Raw genomic sequence first — 27,341 nt, 5'->3', positions numbered from 1 at the left:
ACCGATAAACGCTGATCGCCCCATTACTAGTAAAAAAAAAAAATATTAATAAAAATGCCATAAAACTATGCCCTATTTTGTAGACGCTATAACTTGTGTGCAAACCAATCAATAAACGCTTATTGCGATTTTTTTAACGAAAAATATGTAGAAGAATACTTATCGGCCTAAGCTGAGGAAAAAAATATATTTTTTATATATTTTTGGGGATATTTATTACAGCAAAAAGTAAAAAATATTCATTTTTTTTTCAAAATTGTCACTCTATTTTTGTTTATAGCGCAAAAAATAAAAACCGCAGAGGTGATCAAATGCCACCAAAAGAAAGCTCTATTTGTGGGGAAAAAAGGGCGCCAATTTTGTTTGGGAGCCACGTCGCAGGACCACGCAATTGTCAGTTAAAGCGACACAGTGCCAAATCGCAAAAAGTGGCCCGGTCATTGACCAGCAATATGGTCCGGGGCTGAAGTGGTTAACTGTTGGTCCTGCCAGTAGATCCATTATTTTTCCACTTCCTGTAACAAAGTGAAATGTAATATGTATATTGAAGTTTACTAATTCTTAGGCCCCGTACACATGACAGAGTTTCTCGGCAGAATTCAGCCAGAAACTCGATCGGAGCCGTATTCTGCCGAGAAACCCGTTCGTGTGTACACTTTTGGCCGAGGAAGCCGACGAGGAACTCGTCGAGCCAAATAGAGAACATGTTCTCTATTTCCTCATTAGTCAATGGGGAAACTTGGCTCGCCGAGATCCTCGGCAGCTTCACAAGGAACTCGACGAGCAAAACGATGTGTTTTGCCCGTCGAGTTCCTCGGACGTGTGTACGAGGCTTGAGATATGGTGGCTTGAAGTGCAGTTGCTCCAGAGCTTAGTATATGAGGGAGAGCTCTGCTGACTTCCATCATCCAATTATCATGATCCAGCCATTCATTTAGGGCCAATTCACACTATATGCGGTGACAGACGTTTTACTGCATTGTAAAATGTTTCTCACCACAGGTACACACAGGAAACAATTGTTTCCTATGTGTCCCATTCACGCTACAATGCAGCCCATCGCTTCGCTGCGCTGCGCTGCAGCATGCTGCAATAAAATACAGTCATGCTGCATTTTATTGCAGTGCACCAGCCCAAATCGCACTACATTGCCGAGCAGCAAATCACGCCGCCTGACACAATAGTGAATGAAGTGTACGTTTTGTATACTTCAAATAAAGCTAGTACAAAATAAGAAAAAAAAAAAATAGAGCAGTGTGATGCGATTAATCACACATCACACTGCCCCCTAGCGCACCAGAAACACAGACCATCTGGAGTGGTGAATCACTCCAGGTGCTCTGTGATTTCAAGTAGGTATGATGTAAATTGGCTCTAAACAGTTTGAGCTGTCCAGCAAAAGTCGCAGTTACAGAGTCATTTATGTAAAACCTTTACCTTAACAAGAAAAATAAAATAATTGCTGTAACTGTTCAGCAATAATTTGTTGGTCATGCTAGTGCATCTAACACTACCCTGTCCCCAATGCTGCTGTCCAATGGTGGCTCTGTTTTATGCCGCGTACACACGATCGGAGTTTCCGTCAGAAAAACCTTGGATGTTTTTTCTGACGGAATTCCGCTCAATCTTGGCTTGCATACAGAAGTTCTCTGAACTTTCGACCGTCAAGAACGCGGTGACGTACAACACTACGACGAGTCGAGAAAATTAAGTTCAATGCTTCCGAGCATGCGTCGAATTGTCTCCGAGCATGCGTCAGAATTTTGTGCGTCGGAATTGCTACAGACGATTGGATTTTGAGAACGGCTCTCAATCTTTTGTTGGCGGATATTCCGACAGCAAAAGTGAGATGGAGCATACACATGGTCGGAATTTCCGTTCAAGAGCTCACATCGGACTTTTGCTGTCGGAATTTCCGATCAGGTGTACGGGGCATTACTGGTCAGATCACCAAGTTAAAAAAAAAAATGCAACCACTACCTTTACGGATAAGTAAGCTGCAATGTAATACTTTTTTGTTTTCGGTTTTAATACCACTTTAAAGTGTCATTGCGTGAAGGGTTTCTTATCAGAAGAACCTATTATTTTTCCAGTCAGGCAAGTTGGGCTTGAATTGTTTTACGCCCCTGCAGGATAGACTAACCTGTTTCCAGAAAAGTAAAAACTAGCGACTTGATTGGGAAATGACTGCTTATACTGGTCACTGACCCACATCAAAAATATGTTGTACTCCTGACCTCTATACTTGCTCAAGGTCCATGACTCAAGAGGTAGTAAGGATTACAGAGCCCAGAGAATGTCAACTTTCACACTTGACCTTCTTGTGACAGCCTGCACTAATCTGCGTCTTATGAGTAACTGTTTGTCCGCGTTGTTTGGGCAACTTTATAAAAATACTTCCTTTGTCATTGTCCTGTAAGTTCTGTATTGGCCTGGTGAGAGTGAATGGGGAGGAAAATAATCAGCCTGATAGACACATTGAAGTCTGTGTCACTCACACTGGAAATAACAGAGACATTCCAGACAGCGTCGGCGTTCAATGGACACATGAATAGCTCACATCTGTAACACTGTACATCGGGCATACTAACTCAGTGAAATTGAATTTTAATCTCAGTTGCATTTAATAATTGGCAGCATTCAGAGAAGCAGACAAAGTCTATTATTTAAATATTTTATTCATATAAAAAGCCATAATTAAAGACGAACTCTAGTCTAAAAACCAAACTTTTCCACAAGCTGTGAAAGCAACACTGTCATTGCCTAAACAATCCTAGCTGAAAAAATTATGCTCACCTGGTTAATAGCTTGTATCTCCATTCTGGTGCTCCAGTCTCTTTCAGACTCTTCAAGATTTGACACTTCCATGAGTGTCACCCACCACATGCTATGGTTCCAACTGCTAACCCCTCCCAAAATGTCCTTAATGAGGGTCTGGCTTAACATAAGAGGAGGACTTCAAGCAAAGAAAAATGAAAAAGGCGCCATGTTTCCATGTTGGTGTGAAAAAACACTCGGCCATGGATGTAGAATCTGGGGAAGGAAGGCCTAATCGGAATCTGGAAGCCTCCTTTATCATAAGGTGGCCCCCAGATATCTACACCAGCCATGTGAATGAGTAAAGGATACATAGTGCCTCATTTTACTACACAATGTATATAGTAAATAACTACAGCCACACAATGATAAAGTAATTTAATAAATAAATAAAAATGTTCCACAGTGTAAATCCATTGGCAATCGTCGTCCAGTGATTTAGATCTCACAATGAACAATGCCCCGATTACCTGCTGACAAAAACACGACCATCCATGCACATAAAACCTGCTCCCAATAGACCTTTGATGCAAATGACAGCTCACCTGCCAGCTGATAAATGTCAACAAGCTGGATGGTAAAGCTGCCTGACACCAGTGACCAAATATTGTCCGGACCATATCCCCCGGACCATATCCCCCAGCCAATCTATTTACCATATACTGTAAAAGAAGGTGTGAGTGGGTTGGGAAGTCATTCATTAGTGGCCATATAAATCCACCACAAAATAAACCACTTCAGGCTGCATAAGCACTCAAGACAGCTAAAGTTCTGATTGAATTTGAAGCTCAACTGTACTCTATACGCTAGATTTCGGCCTTTTTCCCTTAATTTCCACCTGTTGATCTAGCCATTTCTTTAACAAACCCAACTGTTCAGCAAAAGTGGCAGTTGGAGAGTTGAATGACTCACTAATTGAATCACTTCTGGCTGCAATAGCAGCCAGAACTTTGGGTGGGAGAACAGGCAAAATCTGGCCATTTAGTGTGCCTGTTCCATGAACTGTTCATCGACCCGACCTTGAACCTTATTTCTGCTCTTAACTGTCCGTCTGCTCTAAATGTACATTGGGGCAGGATCGTAATCTTCCTATCTTGAGTATATAAATGCCTTTGAATAAGCAGAAGTAAACTCTTCTAAGTCAAAAGGAGATGAACTTTTACCCTACGTCTGCAAAGAGTGTTTTTAATCTATTCATATAATTAGTCCCAAAAAGCGGTCTCACATTTTATGGTTCAGCAAAGATGACTTCAACATTCGCTTTCAGAGAAACAACAAAAAAAGTTTGATGTTTTTTTGACACCGATTGTTTAATTTTCCTTTGTTTAGTGGGTTTAACCAACTCCATATGACTGATGTTCCTTATTAGGCTCAGGAATTAGACAATTCTCTGGATTTCATAGACAAACAACGAGTGGGAGAAGTGTTACTCTGCAAACAGGACATGAATTAGTCTCTTTGGAATGTCGCTGTTTGGAATGACCGGTGGAGCGCTATCACTGGAAGATCTACAGCTGCAAGGCCAGCCCATGCAGTCACTGGCAATAAATAAGATTTTTCTGGTGATAGATCTCAGGATGAGATAGTTTCTTAAAGTTCTAGTCTTCAACCCTACCTGCTGCTTGCTATTTGTGCCAACTGTCGGCTATCACTAGTGTTCCCCATGGAGTTAAGGAGTTTTGGCAGCATAATTTTGCACGTCTTCTATCCACAGCTAAAAAGAAGTTTGGCGTCAGCCAAAAACTGTGCACTCTGGGTCTTTTGCGATGCCTGAGGTCTTATTTTCTGTTAGTGGATAATATCTCAGAATATTTAGAGTTTGGAGAAAGTAAAATACCCCAGTTGAGAATTTATTGCTATCTGTGCCCAACTGGGAACATATACCCACAATTTCCCCTTGTGACACACAGAAAGTGTTGAGACGTGATTAGAGGGAACATATTCTGAAGGGGACACCTGTTCCGGTGACAATTAAAAACCCACTTTTTAGAGATTTACTCTCTCTTCTTGTTGTGTCCCTGGTACAAAATGTGACAGGAAATGTCCCTAATGAGACACACAAAAAAATAATACAATGGTTCAAACCATTTTCTATCGTATCCTAAGAAAAAAAGTTTTGACTTTGAATATACTTTAATGACTTGTTCTTTAAATGTACAGTAGTTTGTTGGGTGGCAATGTGCTACAGAGGAAATATAAGGAACTTTTGAAAGCATATTTTGTTTTTGTTCATGTAAAGAATTTTTTTTTGCAACTTTCAGACTTTATATGGGGTAAAGGTGTAGCGCTAAAACAAATAATAGTGAAAAAAGTTCATAACAAAATCCACATTGTGAAATCAGTGAGATGAAGAAGGTATGAAGCCGTCACCGACACCCGTTGAAACTGACCCATACCAGAAATGCATAGGGTATCAGCATTGAGTAAACAAAGGCAATATCCACGGCTCCTCCTATCCAACGACCAACTGATACAGCGATAAGGAAACTTGTTTATAATGGCACACCAGATATGCTGGGCTGTGATCCCAGGAAACTTGGCTACACATACACTCCAGAGATTAAGCTCAGTAGTCACATATATAGAGGATGGAAAGAAAAATGCTCATTGCGCAGACATCCAAAAACTAGAACATTTATTAAGTGTATGCGAGACATAAAAACTCACATTATGTGAAATGGTAATAAGCAAAAAGGAAAGCGTCCAACGCTCCCTAGCAACAAGATGGTGCGTCACATGACCCTCAATCCACCCGACGTTTCGTCACCAGCGTGCATCTTCAGGGGCATGGTGTAGACGTATGACGCTAGTGTTTAAATAGGTCTGCTCTATTTAAACACTGTACATCGGACATACTAACTCAGTGAAACTGGATTTTAATCTCAGTTGGATTTTTAATAATTGGCAGCATTCAGAGGAAGCAGACAGGGTCTATTATTCAAATATTTTATATAAAAAGCCATAATTAAAGACTGTCATGGATCTTGAGATATTAAAGTGTTTCTACTTGACATCTGTTACACAGGAGAGGGACATTCAATGCAAGGACACCGGCTTTTGAAATGCTAAGTGGAACCAGCTTGTGAAATACCTTTTATTGTGTTCTGCAGGTTAAGAGCGTGTGTCGGAGACAGTCCATCTGGCTAGAATTGGGGATTGAAGGTTAATTGAATCTATTATGTATGTTTGAAGATGTATGTGTTTACGCTAAGGGACTTTATATTGTTCTAAAGGTCAGAAGCCTGTCAGCTGTATTGAATTAGCATTCTATTGTCTAAAAGGAATGTAACCTCTCAGAGGTAGTAATTAAGTAGACCGGGTTATTGTGTACATTGATTACCCCCTGGGGCTTCTGTCTCAATACACAAGTCTTTCTATCCAAGCTATTGGACCAATCCCTGTTGACTATTTCAAGTCCTCATTTGCATGGTCAAGGAGGACCTTAATGAAGACTGCATACTTTACAATTGACCAATAGGAAAGCGGTTGTTGGGAGTGGGATGTTCCAAATTCTGTATAAAAGTGTGCTGTGTACTTGAAAATAAAGAGTCCTGTTGGAACTTACATACAGCCTGCCTGGTGTTTGTTCTTAATGGGTCCGAATGGCACATAGCTGTAATTCGGATCCCGGAACCTTGGATGACTGGACCATCAGACGTTGCAATCTGCAAGCTGACTCAATGGTAGCAGAGGAGTGTCGGGAGAGCAGGACCTGGGCGAGAAAGGATCTCGTCACATTGGTTGGCAGCGGTGGGATTTGCTCTCCAGTTACTGGGACAACTCCAAACCACCACCATGAATGACCAGCTATGCAGCCTGGAGGAGAACCATGCTTAAAGACTTGCTTGAGAGCCGTGGAGGGACCGGTGGGAAGAACAAGGCCACCCTGATCATTACGCTAGCCTAGATGGATCAGAGGGATGGTGATGCAGGACCCTGGTCAGTTGAAGACTTGTTCCAGCAACGAGTTCGACAACGGTTGGCATTATATGGTACTAACCCGTCAGAGACTGTCATACAGGAGGCTATTAGAGACATCCAGCTGCAGGATAAGCGGCAACAGAGAGAACGAGAGCGGCAACAGAGAGAACGAGAGCGGCAAGAGGAGCTGGAGACCGCCTACAGACAGCTGCTAGACTCTGCTCAGCAGCAGGGTGGGGCTCCCGTTGCCTGGGACTGTCTGGGAGAAATAGCAGACAGTCAAAAAGATGAGGAGCAAATGGGGCCAGGGGTGACCCTACGTTTTCCCGTTCTAACCGCACTGGAAGAAGCAGCGATGATACAGAGGGCACTGCGAGCGCTAGAATGCCGGAACGCACCGGAGGTCACCCAGGCAGCGAGACAAGCTAATAGCATGAAGGTCTCAGAAAGGGGAGTTGAGACAGGCGCTGGAAGGCTGGGAAATGATGATCAGCAGCAAGTCCAGAGTATCTCATCGGGTGCCCCAGCAGAAGCGCTGGCTACAGGGCAGAGTGCCTCTGGCATCTGCCCAGCATCAGAAAAAGAGGTGGATCCGAAGAGTCTGAGAGAGGATCTGCGTGAGCTGTTGCCCCAACAGCAGATATCTCCACCGGGAGTAGAGGAAGCAATTCTCCCTCCCCAGCAATTGGACACTACCCCAATGTTCATCCCCCCAGCAGAAGTGCTGGCAACAGGGCAGAGTGCTAGCCATCTCTGCCCAGCACCGGGACCAACTGTGGAGTTCCAGGGAGCCGGGGCGGTTGGCCCCCCTCCCCAGCAACAAGCTGAGGTGGTAAAGCTTGTACTCCCAGCTGAATCACTGGCAGCAGGACAGGATGCTACTGGCTGCTGCACACAACTACAGCTTGAGCGGATATCGGTGGATGGCACTGTGGTCCCCACTCACAGCAACCCAGCGGAAGAGCTGGCAACAGAGCAGAGTGCCCCGGGCCTCTGCTCTCAACGAACAGAAGAGGGGGTTCCTGTGGTAGTGGATGGGACTCCGATCTCCACGGACACAACCCCAGAACATGGTGCGGCACTGAGACAGGAGGATGTCGGCTTTGCTTTGCAAGCACCGGGGGATTTTTACCTAGCATCAGTGGATGGGACTGCAGTCTCCACTGGTATACCCCATGAATGGTGGCCAGTTGGCCCAGATTCCCAACGGCATGATGAACTGAGCCCAGCCACCCTGTCTTCTCTCCAGCGGCTGAAAGGACTCCAGGGAGAAGGGCCAGTCCAGGCCTCTCCCCAGCGGCAGGCGTGTCTCTGAAAGAGGCAAAGATTGGCTGGGTGAGTAATGCTCTGTTTGGGACAAGTTATCTGGGGTACTGGGTGGGTCCCGGAATTGGGGTCTCTCCCAGTGTTAGTCTCCTGCCAAAGGGGGAGATGTGTGACAGACCTAGCCGGGACAGGGGCTTTTGGAGAGGACTGAATGTGAGCCTCTTGCCATCCGATTAAGGGCCAGGACCTCAAAACAGGAAGGCAGATGGGTCATCCCAGCAGACAGTCCTGGAACCTTAAGACTACTTTTCCAACATCCTCGAGTTGACCCGTTTGGGTCCCACTGCGGCTGTTGGACTGTTTCCCAGGGGAAGTAATGTCATGGATCTTGAGATATTAAAGTGTTTCTACTTGACATCTGTTACACAGGAGAGGGACATTCAATGCAAGGACACCGGCTTTTATCTTTCAATATTTTTATTGAAAATGAACAATGTTGCCTCAGACATAGGTAACAAATATGAAAAGAACAATCGAGCTCTATCAGATTATATTATTCATATAAAGAGTCATAAGCCTAAAACCTATAGGCAGCAAAACAAAAAAAAATAGAGAGACTCAATATAAAATGCAGTTAGCAGGAAAGCTCGTTAATATATCTATATGACATAAAGATAACCAAAGAAAAAAACAACACAATGTTCCCTTTAAATCGTATCCCTTCCCTCTTCTGCCGTGAAATCATTCACTGAGTGGTAATAAAAATGAAAAAAACAAAAAAACAAAAAAAAAGGAAAATACGAATAAAGCTAATGAGCCATATTCTCGACTCCCTAGGGTCCAACTAGTGGTTGTCCCAGGAAGCCAACACTACCCCAGAATCACAAGAATGATTCATACCAGGAGCAAGATGTATATAAAGAACAGAGGAGGAAGAGGAGAAGGAAGAAAAAGGAGGGGAGGGATTGGGAAGGGTAGGGAAAGATAGGGAAGGACAAGGAAAGGTAAAGAAGGGGGAGAAAAAAAAAAAGGGAAACCCCTCCATATACTTCCACCTACATCATATTAACCTAGAGACAGAAGGTCCATTAATGCATCCCACAGTTGACAACAATAACAACAATAGCCAATTCAACATTAAACGTTTTTTTTTAAGAGGAAAGAGAGAAAGGAAAGAAAAAAAAAAAAAAAAAAGGAAAACAAAGAAAGGGAGAAAGTAAGAGGAGAAGAGAAGAGAAGAGAAGAGGGTCAACCGGAGACATTTTATGACGGAGATAAGTAACGTATCCACGGATCCCACGTTACATCGAATTTCTTAGTAGAATCGCGAAGGACACAGGTGAGTCTGTCGTTAACCATGATCCAATTAAGTTTATTCTTCACGTAATCAAGAGGAACCACCGACTGCTTCCAATATCTAGCAATAGTTATTCTTGCTGCCAAAAACATATACGTGATTAACGTCATTGATTTTTTGGGAACCTCACTGGGTAATTTATGAAAAAGCGCTGGTTGCGGGGATCGACGTATATTAACACCCGTTACCGAGTAAATTAAGTTAAATATACGAATCCAAAACTTCATTACCACGGGGCACTGCCACCAAACATGAAGCATTGTACCCATCTGTCCACAACGCCTGAAGCAATTGGGCGATGCGGACGGGTGCATCTTAGCAACTCTGGTCGGGACCAAATACCAACGTAGAAGTGTCTTATAATTTGCTTCAATTAATGTAGTGTTAATGGAAATTTTGGATAGAGCGAAGGCAATATCTTGCCAATCTGATAATTCCAACGTGGTATTCAAATCCCGTTCCCATTGTTTCATGTAAGGGAGCTTGGCATCCGGGTCAGTAAGGATAGTGTATACTGTAGATATCCTTCCCCGTAGAAGGCCCTTAGTTTGGCAAGATAATTCAAAATTTGTAAGAACCATGGGTCCAGCCAACTGATTAAGTTTGGATCGTATAAAAGAAATAATCTGGTTATATCTAAATAGTTCACTAGAAGGCATCTGGCATGTATCTGTAAGATATTGTAACGAGTGCGGTTGATCTCCGTCAAGATAATCGCCTATCCTAAGAAGCCCCTTATTTAGCCACCACAGAAACAGCATTGGAGTCATTCCAGGAGAAAATTCGGGGTTAAAGAAAATTGGGGCTAATGGAGTATGAGGGGAGGACAAGGGTTTGCGATGTCTTACTCCATCCCAGATTGCCAATGAATGGGACAGGGTAGGACACAATATCGGAGGGCGAAGGCGACCAGGAAGCCACATTAAAGAGCCTATAGCAAAGGGGTGACATGAAAGAGCCTCAATAGAGACCCAAAGGGGTGTAGATCCTTTAGCCGTTGTGTAGGAAAGCTGAGTTATTTGAGCCGCCTGATAGTAGGCCTGTAAGTTAGGGAGGCCAAGCCCACCAGATTGTTTCGAGACACATAGAGTCAATTTATTCATTCGCGGTTTCTTATTGTTCCAAACAAAACGGGAAACTTCTGATTGCAATCGTTGTAAATCTCTCCTCGGAACCGCAATTGGCAAAGTCCTAAAATAATAAAGTAACTTGGGTAAAAACGTCATCCTAATAGAATTGATTCTACCGAACCAGGACAAGGGATAATCTGCCCATCGCCGAAGATCCTCCCGAAGTCGACTGAAAAGCGGGGTATAGTTAGCTCGATAAAGAGTATCGATCGAGGGTGTCAACTGAACACCTAAGTATGGCAGCGATTTTTGTGTCTATTGAAATTTATATAGAGTCTTTAAGGTTGAGACCGTCGCGGTGGGTAAAGAAATATTGAGGGCCATAGTCTTTTGGGTATTTAAAGAGAGTCCCGAAATCCGAGAGAACCGATGAAGCAGGGTCAAAAGATTAGGTAAGGTCAATTGAGGATTTGTGACATACATAAGAATGTCGTCGGCGAACAGCGAACATTTATGTTCCCGCTGCCCACAACAAATGCCATGTATATCAGGATGGGATCGGATCGATACAGCTAGGGGCTCAATCGCCAAGGCAAACAATAAAGGGGAGAGCGGGCAGCCCTGTCTCGTCCCACGTCGGATAGGAAATGATGCCGATTTATAACCCCGAACAGAAACCTGGGCCGACGGATTACTATAGAGTTGTTTAAGTAATAAAATAAAGGTGGAACCGAATCCAAATGCTTCCAGAGTAGTAAATAAATAGTCCCAATTTAAACTATCAAAGGCCTTGTGTAGGTCCAAAGATAGAAGTAATAATTCCCTCGACACAGGGGCATCCCATTTAGAGCGCACTGCAGAGATCAATGCTATGGAGCGACGAATCTGATCCAGCGTCTGACGCCCGGTTATAAATCCAGATTGATCCTTGTGGACATATTGCTCTAAAAAAGAACCAAGCCGTATGGTTAAAAGTTTTGTCAGGATTTTAAGATCGCAATTAATTAAGGAAATGGGCAGATAATTAAGAATGTCTGTAGAATCTTTATGTGGTTTGGGGATAACACTAATGTACGCCCTATTGTCATCTAAAGGAACTGTTCCGCCATCCCGCAAAAAATTAAAGTAGAGAACCATATGAGGAGCCAACTGTTCAGAATTTTTTTTATAATAAATATTAGAGAGGCCATCAGGGCCCGGAGATTTATGTAAGGACAGTACTTTAATAGTATTCTGTATTTCCTCGCAGGTAATAGGTTGGTCCATAAGTTCTCTATGGGATTCAGTGAGGGATGGCAGTGATAAGGTGTGCAAAAAATCTTCAATGGGGACAGGAGTGTGGTCCTGGGTTGGGTTGTATAATTTAGCGTAACATTTTTGAAATTCCTGAAGAACTTTATTGGGATGTTGGGAAAGATCGCCATTTGAGAGTCTAATTTTTGGAAGAGCTACGTGGGCATGTTTAGGGGAAAGTTTACGCGCCAACAACGAACCCTGTCGATCCCGCCAAGTAAAAAATTTATGATTAGTCCATCGCAACTGTTTTTCTGCTTTAGTGGTGAGACAAATATTAAGTTCCGTACGTGCCTGTTCAAGTCTAACCAATAGGTCAGGGTGTGGGGAGCGTTTGTGTTGAGTCGCTAATTCTTCGTATTCCGCAGTCTTAACCCGGATTACCTCATCACGAGTTTTTTTAAGTCTGGATGATAACTGAATCAAAAAACCCCGTATGGAAGCCTTATGGGCCGCCCAATTAATGGCAGGAGTGGTATCTTCCGCCCGATTGATGTCGAAATACATTTTCAAATGAGAGAGGATTTCTAAACAAGAAGACTCATCACTAAGCATTGATTCATTCAGTCTCCAATGGGATTTAGCTAATCTGAGAGATAAGTTAGCGAACACCAATACAATCGGATCGTGATCAGACAACGGCGTCGCAATTATTTTAGCTGAAACCAGTTTAGGCAGTAAACCCGAGGGGAGAAAAACATGATCGATACGCGAATAACGGTTGTGGGCCCTGGAGAAATGGGAGTAGTCTCGAGTGGTAGGATTGGCCTCCCTCCAAGCATCAATAAAATCATAATGGTGCAACAGCTGGGCAAATTTACGGCTCTGATTAGAAGGGGATCGAAGTTGAGGGTGATGAGACCTGTCCAACATGTGGTCCAGCGCCAAATTAGAATCACCAGCTATAATAACATCACCTTCAAATTCAGAGGCCAAAGAACGAAATAAAGAATTAAAAAAGGCGACCTGGTTCGTGTTAGGAGCATAATAAACTAGGATCGTCACTAAATTCTCCCCCAAGTGCCCTTTCACCAGCAAATATCTCCCCTCTTTGTCCCGTAGTATTTTAGATTCAGTAAATGACAACCTACTAGACAAACAGAGCGCTACCCCTCGTTTTTTCTCTGTAGCATTAGCAAAATAACAAACAGGATAATTTCTATGCATATACCGGGGAGTAAAGGAAGGAAGGAAATGTGTTTCCTGAAGGGCTACAATATCTGCCCCTATAGACCTATAGTAGTTAAACAATTTGATGCGTTTAGACGGTGAACCCAGCCCTTGAACATTATGTGAAAGCAGTCGTATGGTTCCAATGGAATCAGCGAACTTAGACATGGCTATGGAAAAAAACAGCTATAACCACCAGACTCACCCACCAATGTACAAACACGAAAATCCTGACGAGATTCCGGCTGACCCTCAGAAGATAAAAGGAAAAAAAGGTTAAAAGTAGAGAAAGTAAATAAAAAAAGAGAGAAAAATGACACAAGGGCTTAAAGAAGCCTAGTATCAAGAGGTGTAGCATAAAGTGATTTTTAGACAATATACAACACAAACAATGTAACCAAATAGTCCAGAACTCCAGTTCTGGAAATGTAGGAGTCTCCACCAAAGGTAACCAATGGGAAGAGTCCAACAAATCAGGAGAGAGCATAGCCACCCCCCGGCACATGTATAAAACAACAGGTAATATTACCCCCCAACCCCCACACCAAGTTCAATGACACCCAAAATAGGAGCAAAAACATAGGCAGCAGCTAATGTCCCGCGAAGGGACCACTGAGAAGCCGCCGCCCCACCAACAAGAAAAAATCAAAAAATAAAAATAAAAAATAAAAAAAAAGAGTAACTGGTGTCAGTTAGAAAATTCTCAATTGACTCGGCGAGAAGTCGCAGATTTCCGTGATGTCGGGGAGGACCAAAGCGGCGAAAGCGGAGGACCGCCGGATCTTGCTTGGTTCTGAGACGATGGGTCATGGGAGATAAATCCCAGTTTCAGCATGATTTTTTCACCTTCAGCAAACGTGGAAAAAGAATGCAACCTTCAAATTCCAGATCCGGGTGCTCTCTGGCGTACCTCATGACCGCTTCTTTGACCCTGAAGAAGTGAGGCTTCACAATCACATCCCTGGGAGGACCATCTTGTTTCGGAGGGACAAGAGCTCTATGAATACGATCAATTTCCGTGTGGAGTTCGTCAATATCAGGGATAGCAGATTGCATTAAAAAGTAAGCGACAGAGGGTAGATCTTTAATCGTTTCTCGTAAACCGCGGATACGAAAATTATATCGCCTGGCGCGATTTTCAAGGTCGTCGATTTTAGCGTAAGCATCTTCCAAGCGATCATAAAGTTCAGTAATCATATTAGAATTCTGCGCCACTTTGTGAACAGTGTCATCAACTTTGGATTCAATGCTATCTAAACGACAGCCAAGCTCCTGAAAATCTTGCTTTATATCTGCAGCCAGTTTAGTGGTAGCTTTTCCCAACTCTCTTTGTAACATGTCTGCAAAACGTGCCAGAAGAATGGTATCTGGAGAATATGGGAGCGGTGCAGGCAAAAGAGCCACGGACCCTCCAGGGCTATCAACATCAGTGTCCTGGCTACTGGGTTGCATCCTGTCATTGTCTATTTCTTCACTGGCCTGGCTAAGAAATATATCTGCCATGTCTCTATCCAGAGCTGAGGAAGCATGGGAAGCAGGGCTTGGAGAAGACAGGGCCTGCGAATAGGATTTGGCAGGGCTGGTGGAAACACAGGGAGGGTCAGTCAGCTCACCTGTAAACAGAGGGTTCTTGGCTGGAGGAGGCACACTGTTACTCCCTGAAGCTGGGGGCTTCCCCTCAGTTCCCTGTGTCCTCCGTCCATCTGACTGCATGGCGCTCGTTGCGGTCGCCATCTTGGATTCCTTCCCGGACCCACGAGGCTGGCAGCGTGATTCGCCGGTCCTCCCCGCCGACTGGATGGACATGGAGCGGGTCTCCGTAGTGAGCCCCAGGTGTCGCCGACCACGTCCGAGGGTAAGCTGGGTTGGGGAGCTGCTAAATCTCGCTCAAAGTGCCGGGGCTGTGCGGAGCGGTCTAGGGATGCATCCGCTCCTGCCGCCCGCGCATGCGCTCTCGGACACCGGCTTTTAAAATGCTAAGTGGAACCAGCTTGTGAAATACCTTTTATTGTGTTCTGCAGGTTAAGAGCGTGTGTCGGAGACAGTCCGTCTGGCTAGAATTGGGGATTGAAGGTTAATTGAATCTATTATGTATGTTTGAAGATGTATGTGTTTACGCTAAGGGACTTTGTATTGTTCTAAAGGTCAGAAGCCTGTCAGCTGTATTGAATTAGCATTCTATTGTCTAAAAGGAATGTAACCTCTCAGAGGTAGTAATTAAGTAGACCGGGTTATTGTGTACATTGATTACCCCCTGGGGCTTCTGTCTCAATACACAAGTCTTTCTATCCAAGCTATTGGACCAATCCCTGTTGACTATTTCAAGTCCTCATTTGCATGGTCAAGGAGGACCTTAGTGAAGACTGCATACTTTACAATTGACCAATAGGAAAGCGGTTGTTGGGAGTGGGATGTTCCAAATTCTGTATAAAAGTGTGCTGTGTACTTGAAAATAAAGAGTCCTGTTGGAACTTACATACAGCCTGCCTGGTGTTTGTTCTTAATGGGTCTGAATGGCACATAGCTGTAATTCGGATCCCGGAACCTTGGATGACTGGACCATCAGACGTTGCAATCTGCAAGCTGACTGAATGGTAGCAGAGGAGTGTCGGGAGAGCAGGACCTGGGCGAGAAAGGATCTCGTCACAAAGACAAACTCTGGTCTAAAAACCAAACTTTTCCACAAGCTGTGAAAGCAACACTGTCATTGCCCAAACAATCTTATCTGAAAAAATTATGCTTGCATGGTCAATAGCCTGTATCTCTTACCTTAGCTCCATTCTGGTGCTCCAGTCTCTGTTAGACTCTTCACGATTTGACACGTCCATGAGTGTCACCCAGCACATGCTATGGTTCCAACTGCTAACCCCTCCCTTCATGTCCTTAATGAGGGTCTGGCTTAGCATTAGAGGAGGACTTCAGGCAAAGAAAAATGAAAAGACGCTATGTTTCCATGTTGGTGGGAAAAAACACCTTAACCCCACATCCCCAGCCATGGATGTAGAATCTGGGGAAAGGAAGGCCATAAGGTGGCCCCCAGATATCTACACCAGCCATGTGAATGAGTAAAGGGTACACAGTGCCTTATTTTACTACACAATGTATATAGTAAATAACTACAGGCACACTATGATAAAGTCCTTTAGTAAATAAATAAATACAATTGTCCCACAGTGTAAATCCATTGGCAATCATTGTCCAGTGATGTAGATCTCACAATACCCTGATTACCCACTGACAAAAACACAATCCCCTGTAGTTCCCCCTGCAGCGACGGAAATCTGGAGGGAGAGGAGAAACCGGCTTTTCTTTGCTGCAAGGGAAAACTACAGAGAATTGGTTCCTGTAATTGACTCCCCTGCTGCACCAATCACCTGCTCCTGTCCAGGGTCTCATTCCTTCTGCTTATCAGCTGTCAGGGACCCGCAATTGAACTGATGGGGCCTGAGCCCCATACAGGAGGACTGGTGGTACCCTTCTTATCAGCCCTGTTGTCGTCATGTAGAGGGGGCGCTGGGAGCTTGTGAGCATCCCTTTCTTCAGCTGCCCAAATGACAAGATTGACACTGTCATCATTCTTATCATTCAGACCAGGGCCTGATAGCTGCTGGATGGAGCAAACCCAAGAACTCAGTGCAGTAATGGTGGGAATACTTCAGAATGGACACAGCAGATATTTAGACCTGGGAATTCAGCCCATGAATGGTAGGAGCCCCTCACCATGGGCACAGCAGGCATACAAACCCAGGAACTTGGCACATAGATCTCAATAGAGTCCCAGAGAAATTGAAAAAAAAAACATCAGGTAGTTTAACTCTACAGCATCTGCCAAGCACAAAAAATTCTAAATTAGGCACTACCACATTAAATGTAGTCAACCAAAATACTGCTTGTATCACAGCCTTTACTCCTGCATAGCTTCCCTTGGACCACCATCTTCGGTGCTGGTATATTATCTAGCTGTTACTTCACAGCCTTCCACCTGATGTGGTGTCGCTAGATCCCACACAGTATTGATCGGACCAAATCCTGCGATAACTTGGCGTTAATGCCTGAAACATTCGGTGGTGTATTATGCGGATATCACAAGAGGCTGGTACAGCCAACGTCATTCGCACCTAGGCTAGTAAGGAGAACGTGGAGGGACAGCGGGGGTCCCGGGGGTGTAGAATTGGAAGAGATAATGTTAAAGTACAGGTGAAAAGGTCTGCTTTATTTTACTGTTACCCAAACATACTACATTGAAATATTAAGTTCTATTTATAAACTATTCTTTGAATTCTTCAGTCAATTTCTTAGAATTCATAGATCTCATTTGGTGTGTGATTATGCACATGAAGACTAAGAGGGAGAATAATCACAGCTGCACATTACACCTTCAGCACTGATAAAGATGGGGAGTAGAGATGTCTCTTGCAGTTTCAGAAAGTAAATCTTACAAGAATGTAAAATAAGATGTGAAGCGAATAATAAATAACATGACATCATTTCTACCCTTAGTGACAAGTATGTATACAAGCTTGGGAAAATGTACATGCCAGCAAAAATGTAATTTTCCACTATGTAACTCTCCGACTTTTATGGCTGGGGCTGTCAGATTGCCATAAAAACCATAACGGTGTCTTTAACAACCTGGCAAGTCAACCTGAGGAGTCAGAATGTGTACAGAGAGAGGGTCATCGTACAGAAGGAACACATGTTTACAATAACGGCGTCCGCATTTATGGGAAAGCTGTATGCAAAATCACAAAATATTGTAAACTGTCAGGTTCTGTATGGAACACTGACTTCTACAAAAATGATATGGGATGACATGGGACTGCAGGGTATGTCTGTGAAGGTTTTTATTTATCCAGGTCATGGTATAGCTAGTAGTAGTTGGTCAAATTGCTGTTGGACCTTTGGCAGACTTATGCAACCATTCCTACTTTAATTTCTCCACTGTATGTCACACGCCAGGTTATTCACTGCCAGTTCTCCTCTCCGGCATATGTCCACCAGCACTTCTGGGTTTCACCTGGAGCACAGGCTTCACAACCAATCATGATACATGTCTACCCATTTCTCTAATGTGTGTTACATTTCCAGGATTCAACACCTGGCTACCTCTCCTCGGCATGGCCACCAGCACTTCCTGGTTTTACCTGGAGCATGGGTGACATGACCAGTCAGGAGACATATATGTGACCAGTCAGGAGACATTTCTCCTGATTGACTCTGTAGCCAGTAAGGAGACAGCTTTAAATTGCAAATTGATACCCAGCTTAATGTTTACATGCGTCTTCCAAACAACCTCCTGCTACAGTACTCAACTGTATCCTCGTGGCTGCTCTGTCCTCCTTACCAGCCTCTGTGTCTGCCAGTACACCTAAAACACCCTGCATCATTCCAGTGACTCCTGTGACTTCAATGCACCATGAGCATCTTGTGTCATCATCCAGGGACCCCTGTAATTCTAGGACACCCTGAGCATCTTGTGTCATCCCAATGACCCCTGTGGCTCCAGTGCACTCTGAACATCCTGTGTCACCCAGTGGCTCCTGTGACTCCAGTGCACCATGAGCATCATGCCCCATCTCAGTGACCTCTGTGACTCCAGTGCACCCAGAACATCATGTGTCATGCACGGACACCTGTGGCTCCAGTGAGCTTCCTGTTGCATCCTGTGACTTCAGGGCACTCTGAGCATCCTGTGTCATCTAGCGTCCTCTGTGACTCCAATGTACCCCGAGCATCCTGTGTCACACGGTGGCCCCTATGCCTTCAGTGTACCCTGAGCACCCTGTGTTTTTCCAGTAACTCCAGAACATTACAATGTTACCACAGTACCAGGGAGGGAGGCAAGTCTGTAGAAATAATCCCTTCTGCGCTCTTAACCAGTTAACGCCCGCCGCATGTACATGTACGTCCACAGAATGGCACGTACAGGAATATGGGCATACATGTACGTCCCCGCCTTTCCCCCCCCCCGGTACATGCGGCGGCCGGTAACCCGCGGGGAGCGATCCGGATCGTTTCTAGCCGCCCCCTCGCGATCGCTCCCCGGAGCTGAAAAACGGGGAGAGCCGTATGTAAACACCGCTTCCCTGTGCTTCACTGTGGGGGCTGTATCGATCGAGTGATCCCTTTTATAGGGAGACTCGATCGATGACGTCAGTCCTACAGCCACACCCCCCATCAGTTGTAAACACACACTAGGTGAACCCTAACTCCTACAGCGCCCCCTGTGGTTAACTCCCAAACTGCAACTGTCATTTTCACAATAAACAATGCAATTTAAATGCATTTTTTGCTGTGAAAATGACAATGGTCCCAAAAATTTGTCAAAATTGTCCGAAGTGTCCACCATAATGTCCCAGTCTCGAAAAAAATCACTGATCGCCGCCATTAGTAGTAAAAAAAAATAATTAATAAAAATGCAATAAAACTATCCCCTATTTTGTAAACGCTATAAATTTTGCGCAAACCAATCGATAAACGCTTATTGCGATTTTTTTTTTTTTTTACCAAAAATAGGTAGAAGAATACATATCGGCCTAAACTGAGGAAAAAAAAAATGTGTATATGTTTTTGGGGGATATTTATTATAGCAAAAAGTAAAAAATATTGCATTTTTTTCAAAATTGTCGCTATATTTTTGTTTATAGGGCAAAAAATAAAAACCGCAGAGGTGATCAATTACCACCAAAAGAAAGCTCTATTTGTGGGGGAAAAAAGGACGCCAATTTTGTTTGGGAGCCACGTCCCACGACCGCGCAATTGTCTGTTAAAGCGACGCAGTGCCGAATCGCAAAACCTGGCCTGGGCATTTAGCAACAAAATGGTCCAGGGCTTAAGTGGTTAATGTCATTTCGCCCAGGATGTCCCTCTCATGCCTTGGAATAGATGCAAGTATGGCACTACGGGCAGCTTTTTTATACTTGTAGCTGTGTACATTGACTAAAATGTATTGATTGTAAAAAGTTGACTGGTCTGCATTAATGATCACTTCATCATCTGACTAAATCGTGACTTTTTTGTGTTTCTTTACAGCTGACGACACCAAGTTTTCCAGTGGTAGTGAAAATGGGCCACGCTCATGCTGGAATGGGCAAGGTAGGAGGAACATTAATGTTTACATAAGAGTTAAAAATGTTGGTATCATAAGTGAGACAGTACGCTCTTAAATGTATTTAGCATGTCATATCTTAAGTGTTTTTAAATCAGAACGGCCAGATTAAAGTAACTATGCTGCTTGGTCACAAAACAGATCCTGAAGAATTTTCATATGTGGCACTTCTCGAAATGTTGAAAGTCTGAACCCCCACCATGTGCTGTGGTTTCTTCCACTTACCCCTACATTACCACTGTGTAAAGAAAAATAGATATATAAAAAAAGGGGGTAGCCATCCGGGGCCCTGGGGACCTCTGAGCCCTTTAATAAAAAGAAAAAAAAAGAAATAAAAAATATATATAAAAAGAAATTACAAAAAAAGGGGGGTTGCCATCCGGGACCTCTGGGCCCTTTAATAAAAATAAAAAATAAAAAAAAACATTTACAAAAAAAAAAAAAGGGGGTTTGCCACATGGGGCAAAAAAAAAAAGAAAATACATATATATATATATATATATATATATATATATATATATATATATATATATATATATATATATATATATATATATATAAAGAAATAAAAATAAATAAAATAATAAAAAAATTATAAAATTGTCATCCGGGGCCCTGGGGACCTCTGGGTCCTTTAATAATGATAATAATAATAATAATAATAATTATATATATTAAAAAAAATATATATAATTTATTTTTATTTTTTTATAAAAAAAAAGGGGGGGGTTGTCATCCGGGGGCACTGGGGATCTCCGTGCCCCTGGGGACCTCCGGACCCCTAAAAAAAAAAGAGAAATGTGCCCTTTAATAAAAAATAAAATAAAAATATATATAAAAAAAAATAGATATTTAAAAAAAAAAAAAGGGGGGGGTTGCCATCCGGGGCCCTGGGGACCTCTAAAAAAAATTGGGGGGTTGTCATCCGGGGCACTGGGGATCTCTGGGCCCCTGGGGACCTCCGGACCCCTAAAAAAAAAAGAGAATTGGCCCTTTAATAAAAAATAAAATAAAAATATATTAAAAAAATATATATATTTTATTTTATAAAAAAAAAATAAAAAAAAGGGGGATTGCCATCTAGGGCCCTGGGGGCCTCCGGGCCCCCAGGGCCCCTGATTTCAGGATTTTTGATGGACTTTGACCTGTTGTTATCTCTGTTCCATTTATTGGGACTGATCACTTATTTTGAATTATGTTATTTTCACTTTAATTGGTTAATTAATGTATGTTTTTCATTGATTCACTCATGATTTTTTATGTTTGTACAAATTGGTTAACCAACTAAGGAGCAGTTGTTCAAGCAGTTTGAATCGGTTACTCTTAGCTGTTATTCAATCACGCACTAGCGCCCCCTCTATTTTCACATATCACTAGGAGCACGTTACTCTTCTAGGGGAGCAGCTTGATTATTGTATTTAAGTTTATATTGATTTTGGCGCAGAGTTTTCACTATCTACCACACCATTGCAGTATGACCAGTGCTCACCAATGCAGCCTTTACCTGCAGGATTTCAATACAATGGCGGCAGGTGTATTGTGTTACCAATGGTTTGTTTGGTTACTGTGGTCCCAAATAGGGATGAGCCGAACACCCCCCCGTTCGGTTCGCACCAGAACCTCCGAACGGACCGAAGGTTCCCGCGAACATTTAGAACCCTATTGAAGTCTATGGGACTCAAACGTTCTAATTAAAAAGTGCCAATTTTAAAGACTAATATGCAAGTTATTGTCGAAAAACGGGTTTGAGAACCCGGGTATTGCCAAAAAGTTTTAAAAACGGTCGTTTTTTCTGGAGCAGTGATTTTAATGATGTTTAAAGTGAGAAAAAAAACTGAAAAATATCGTACCTGCTGGGTGTCTATAGTATGCCTGTGAAGTGGCACGTGTTTAGAACTGTCCCTGCACAAAATTAGATTACTATAAGAAAAAAGTAATTTTAAAACTGCTTGCGGCTTTAATGTAATGTCTGGTCCCTGCAATATGGATGAAAATCATTGAGAAAAATAGCATGGGTTTCCCCGCCCCCCTCCCCCCAGGTCATTACCAGCCCCTTTGGCCCTATATAATTTGAACAGCAGTATACAAGCAGTGCAAACAAGACAGGGACTGTAGGTTTGTTGTTAAGTAGAATCTGTTTGTAATTTTGAACTGGTACTTCTTTAAATCTATTTTTAAGCTTTTCTGAAAACATAGAGTAGGGTTATCACCCCTGTAACATTTGTTTTGCTGTCTGTGTGCATCTGTTTGTTCAGAAGGTTACAATTCACTTTCTGTCCCAATGACAAATTAAATTTGATTTTTTTTTTTTTGTGAAACAAGGATTGGTGATAAAGCATCAGTGGACAGGAGACACCTCTTGCAGAAGAGAATTTCCCTTCCTAGGGGTAGATTTCCTCTCACTTCCTGTTGTCTCCTTCCGTTTGCAAGTAGAAGTCGTTTGTAAGTTGGATGTTTGAAAGTAGGGGCCTGCCGTATATACTCTGCAGAAATTTGGCCCCTAGGTGTTGGTGTTGCCACAACACTGTAAGCCCTCACAGTTAGTCTTGGTGGGCTCTGGAATGCCCTGCTGTGTGAACTATTATATAAAAAATTGTAATTACATACCATTTGTAACGGTCACCACCGTTTACGATATTCCCATTCCATCAACCCAAGACAGCTTCCGACACTCCACAATCCAGCAGACACGATCCATAAGAATTCCCTCAGAGAGACGAGACATACGCTCTGTGTTCTGAGTCAAATGAATGAATTTTAATGGTTCCTTCTCAGCTTTTTATGCAGTTACAAGCATGTTACAGTAATAAAAGGAACAAAGGAACTCTCCACCCACACATCACACAATGGGGCTTCAATCACATTCTACAGACTTTTCGGCACCGGTCTGACACAATTAACATGACCTAATTACTACACCTGAGAAGTCAGATGTTATGACTCTCACCTGCTATTCCTATCACATAGTATCATCAATAGACTTTTCACACAAACACATTCCTTTACTAAACATAATTGACATTCTAATTCCCTACCCCTGAAAGGAGACATCTGACCTCCCAGACTTAATCAGTACAATAGACACAACACAGTATTAGCATCACACAATGGACAATAGAATGTATTTCAGGAGCCTATTGACCTGTTGAGTTCAGAACAACTTGTAATATTTCAAGATATCCTGCAATACATGAATTATCAGTAATGTCCCATCTCATGTAATTTATAATTAATATTTCTCAGTCACCCTATGCCCAAAAGGGGCACAGGATGACCCTAGACCCAAGAGTCATTAGTGACACTGGCATAGGAGTACCCCACATCCTTCAAAAGTCTCTGGGTGTCCCGGGCCATTCTGTTACACCATTGTTGAACAGTGGTAGAAAAATTGGGCCTTTGGTGCTGGCGCTGGTGCCACAACACTGTAAGTCCTCACAGTTACTCTTAGTGGGCGCAGGAATGGGCCCTGCTGTGAAATATTAGATCAAGAATTGTAATTACATGCCCCTGTTGAACAGGGACAGAAAAATTGGTCCTTTGTTGGTGGTGGTGGTGGTGCTGGTGCCACAACTCTGTAAGCCCTCACAGTTACTCTTGGTGGGCACAGGAATGGGCCCTGCTGTGAAATATTAGATCAAGAATTGTAATTTCATGCCCCTGTTGAACAGGGACAGAAAAATTGGGCCTTTGTTGGTGGTGCTGGTGCCACAACACTGAAACCCCTCACAGATACTCAGGATGACCCTAGACCCAAGAGTCATTAGTGACGCTGGCATAGGAGTACCCCACATCCTTCAAAAGTCTCTGGGTGTCCCGGGCCATTCTGTTACACCATTGTTGAACAGTGGTAGAAAAATTGGGCCTTTGGTGCTGGCGCTGGTGCCACAACACTGTAAGTCCTCACAGTTACTCTTAGTGGGCGCAGGAATGGGCCCTGCTGTGAAATATTAGATCAAGAACTGTAATTACATGCCCCTGTTGAACAGGGACAGAAAAATTGGGCCTTTGTTGGTGGTGGTGGTGGTGCTGGTGCCACAACTCTCTAAGCCCTCACAGTTACTCTTGGTGGGCACAGGAATGAGCCAGCTGCAAAGTATTGCATCAAAAATTGTAATTACACGCCCCTGTTAAACAGGGGCAGAAAAATTGGGCCTTAGGCACTGGTGCCACAACACTGCAACCCCTCACAGATACTCTAGTTGGAGCGCAGGAATGAGCCCGCTGCAAAGTATTGTAGCAAAAATTGTAATTACACGCCCCTGTTAAACAGGGGCAGAAAAGTTGGGCCTTAGCCAAAGGTGGCGGTGCCCAGAACCAAAAATGTTCTTACAACCTATCAGCATGATCATTGAGGAGAAAAAGGATAGTCACTCAGCATAACAGGATAGTCACTCAGCATCAGCATGGCTTGATCTGACATTTCCCAAAAAATTATTCAGTTACATGAGCATCAGGTGCTTGGTAGCTGGTGGTGATCCAAGCCTGATTCATTTTTATGAAGGTCAGTCAATCGACCGAGTAGGTGGGGAGGCGCACCCTGTGATCGGTTACAAAGCCTCCAGCAGCACTGAATGTGCGTTCTGAAAGAACGCTGGATGCAGGACAAGCCAGTAGCTCAATTGCGTACTGTGCAAGCTCTGGCCAGTGATCCATCCTCAAGACCCAGTAAGCCAGAGGATTTTCGTTGGTAAAGGTGTCCAAGTCTGATCTTGCCCCTAGGTATTTCCGCACCATGTAAAACAAACGCTGGCGATGGTTGCTGGAACCGGTCATACCTTGGGGCTGCAGACTAAAAATTTGTCTGAACGCATCGGTCAGACGGCCACCTTCTCCACCGCTCCTTCTGTGACTGACTGAAGCCTCAGCAACACTTTGTCCAGGACCAGGATTTTGTAACCTCCTAGTCTCTGGGAACGCGTTGCACAGACCTTTCTGCAAGGCCTCCCGAAGATGTTTCATCTTCTGCTCCCTCTGTGCCAGCAAGATAAGGTCCGCAACCTTACTCTTGTAACGTGGATCAAGGAGAGTTGCCAGCCAGTAATGATCCCTCTCCTTGATAGCACAAATACGAGGATCCTTCCGCAGGCTTTTCAGGATCAGGGAGGCCATACAACGTAGGTTTGCTGAGGCATTTGGTGCGGAGTCCTCTGGGTTACTGAGGACGAGATGATCCGCAGCCACCTCGTCCCAGCCACGTACAAGTCCATGGGTTTCTTGGGACTGTAATTGATCCCTTGAAGACTGCTGCTGATGCTGAGTGCTAGGCTCCACCTCCATGCTGACACAATCCTCCTTCTCCTCCTCCTCCTCCTCCTCCTCTTCCTGTGTGATAGGCGGGAAAGCAGGAACACTGTCTGGATAAAGGGGGCCTTGAGAGGTAAGGAAGTCCTCCTCTTCCTCCCTCTGTTCTGCCTCAAGGGCCCTGTCCATTATTCCATGCAGTGTGTGCTCCAACAGGTAAATAACAGGGACAGTGTCACTGATGCATGCACTGTCACTGCTCACCATCCTTGTGGCCTCCTCAAATGGTGACAGGACATGCATTCCTGATCATGGCCCACTGGCGTGGGGAAAAAAAACAAGCTCCCCTGACCCTGTCCTGCTGCCATATTGGCACAGATACTCATTGATGGCCCTCTGCTGCATGTGCAGCCGCTGCAGTATGGCCAACGTAGAGTTCAACCTGGTGGGCATGTCACAGATTAGGCGGTTCTTGGGCAGGTTGTATTCCTTTTGGAGGTCTGCCAGCTGAGCGCTGGCATTATATGACCGTCAGAAATGCACACAGACTTTCCTGGCCTGCTTCAGGACATCCTGTAAGCCCGGGTACCTGCCTAAGAACCGCTGCACCACCAAGTTAAGGACATGAGCAAAACAGGGCACATGGGTCAGTTGTCCCTGTCTCAGGGTGGAGAGGAGGTTGGTTCCATTGTCGCAAACCACCATTCCTGGCTAGCTGGCATGGCGTCAACCACCTCTGAGCCTGCCCCTGCAGAGCTGACAGAACATCTGGCCCAGTGTGGCTCCTGTCCCCCAAGCACACCAGCTCAAGCACCGCATGGCAGCACAGCACAGCACAGCAGCTGCGGCATGTCCCTTCTGATGTGGCCCATCCCAACCACTAATAAAGCTCTTAAATCCAGCCTTCCCCAATATTTATACCTATGGTTAGAAGGCTAGATCCAAAAAGCCCAGAGACTGTAGCACATACATTAACTCTTTCCCCTTTCAGCCTGGGTCAGCCACTAACTGAACTGACATTTTTGTTTGCAACTTGCTTATATGTAGATTGAAATAGAAAGGCAATCATTTTAATTTAATGAACGTAAAGTATCGATCCACTGGTGGATTTGACTTTTCAGTCTATTTTTGCTATCCTCTGGTAAGCTTTAACTCTCTCTGTTGAGCATGTGGAGTAGCACCTCTACATGAGCACCCTGTCACAGCTACAATTGCTACATCCGGTTGTTCTACCCTACCCAACTTTAAAATCAGGTCAACTGTCTTATTAATAATGCAGTGCTGCAAACAATAACTCCCCAGAAAATTAACTAACACATTTATGAGGCGTTATATATGTGGCATAGACAGCAAGAACTCCTGAATTCCCAATGGGCTGTCTCTTTCACCAGTAATACAAGGGAAACGTTTTGTTCTACCAGCGAGGGAACATGATGTCTCCTTCAGTTGAGGCCATGGATTAAATTGTCCTTGCTGCAAGGGAATGTTACCTCAGTAGGATTAGTACATTTTGCCCCTGGTAATTCATAAATGACGTATCTGATTTAATTTACGCATTTCCCGACACATTGACAGAGCTCTCTCATATTCCCCAACCTGAGCGAAACGACGTGTAACCATTAGTGTGACACAAGGCTTCTAGGCCAGGTGTTTACAAGATTGTTTAAGTTTCCATTGCTGGCTTTAGCAGAGCAGAACAAAACGAATATAGTTTATTACATTTAGCAGAGAATGTAATATACTGTCATATCTTACTCCTATCTCACAAAAAAAAAATCTTTAACGTGGAACTCTGGACAAAATCAAAATGACACGTGTGCATGATGGAGCCTGTCAGTAGCATTAACACAGCAGTTTTTGTTTTTTGAGTCTCCCCTCTAACAATTACCTGTTGATCTTACCATTAGATCTGTTTGTTCGTTCTACAAATGAATTGCACAGCAGCCTTAGCACCTTGTGGGACTTCACTAGTCTAAGGTGGACCTGAAGTCCTAGACAGATATTTTCCAAAAATTATACAAAAGCTAACCATTTTAAGCCCCCCAGGATTGTCATATAGTTTGTCCCAACCTTCATACCTGTGACCTTTGCTGGACAG

General features: G+C 43.8%; 1 protein-coding gene across 1 annotated transcript in view; it reads left to right on the top strand.

Moving 5' to 3' along the window:
• Positions 1 to 27,341, top strand: part of SYN3 (synapsin III) — a 534,306-nt gene that overhangs the window by 435,815 nt on the left and 71,150 nt on the right. The window contains exon 7 of the mRNA XM_040345656.1: positions 19,927 to 19,989. Within this exon, the coding sequence (XP_040201590.1) occupies positions 19,927 to 19,989 (63 nt within the window). The remainder of the gene's footprint in view (positions 1 to 19,926; positions 19,990 to 27,341) is intronic.

This window comes from Rana temporaria, chromosome 3 (assembly GCF_905171775.1).
Source record: "Rana temporaria chromosome 3, aRanTem1.1, whole genome shotgun sequence".
NCBI classification, from domain to species: domain Eukaryota; kingdom Metazoa; phylum Chordata; class Amphibia; order Anura; family Ranidae; genus Rana; species Rana temporaria.
The sequence above is the reverse complement of the archived record's forward strand: the minus strand, read 5'-3'. Positions and strand labels throughout refer to the sequence as shown.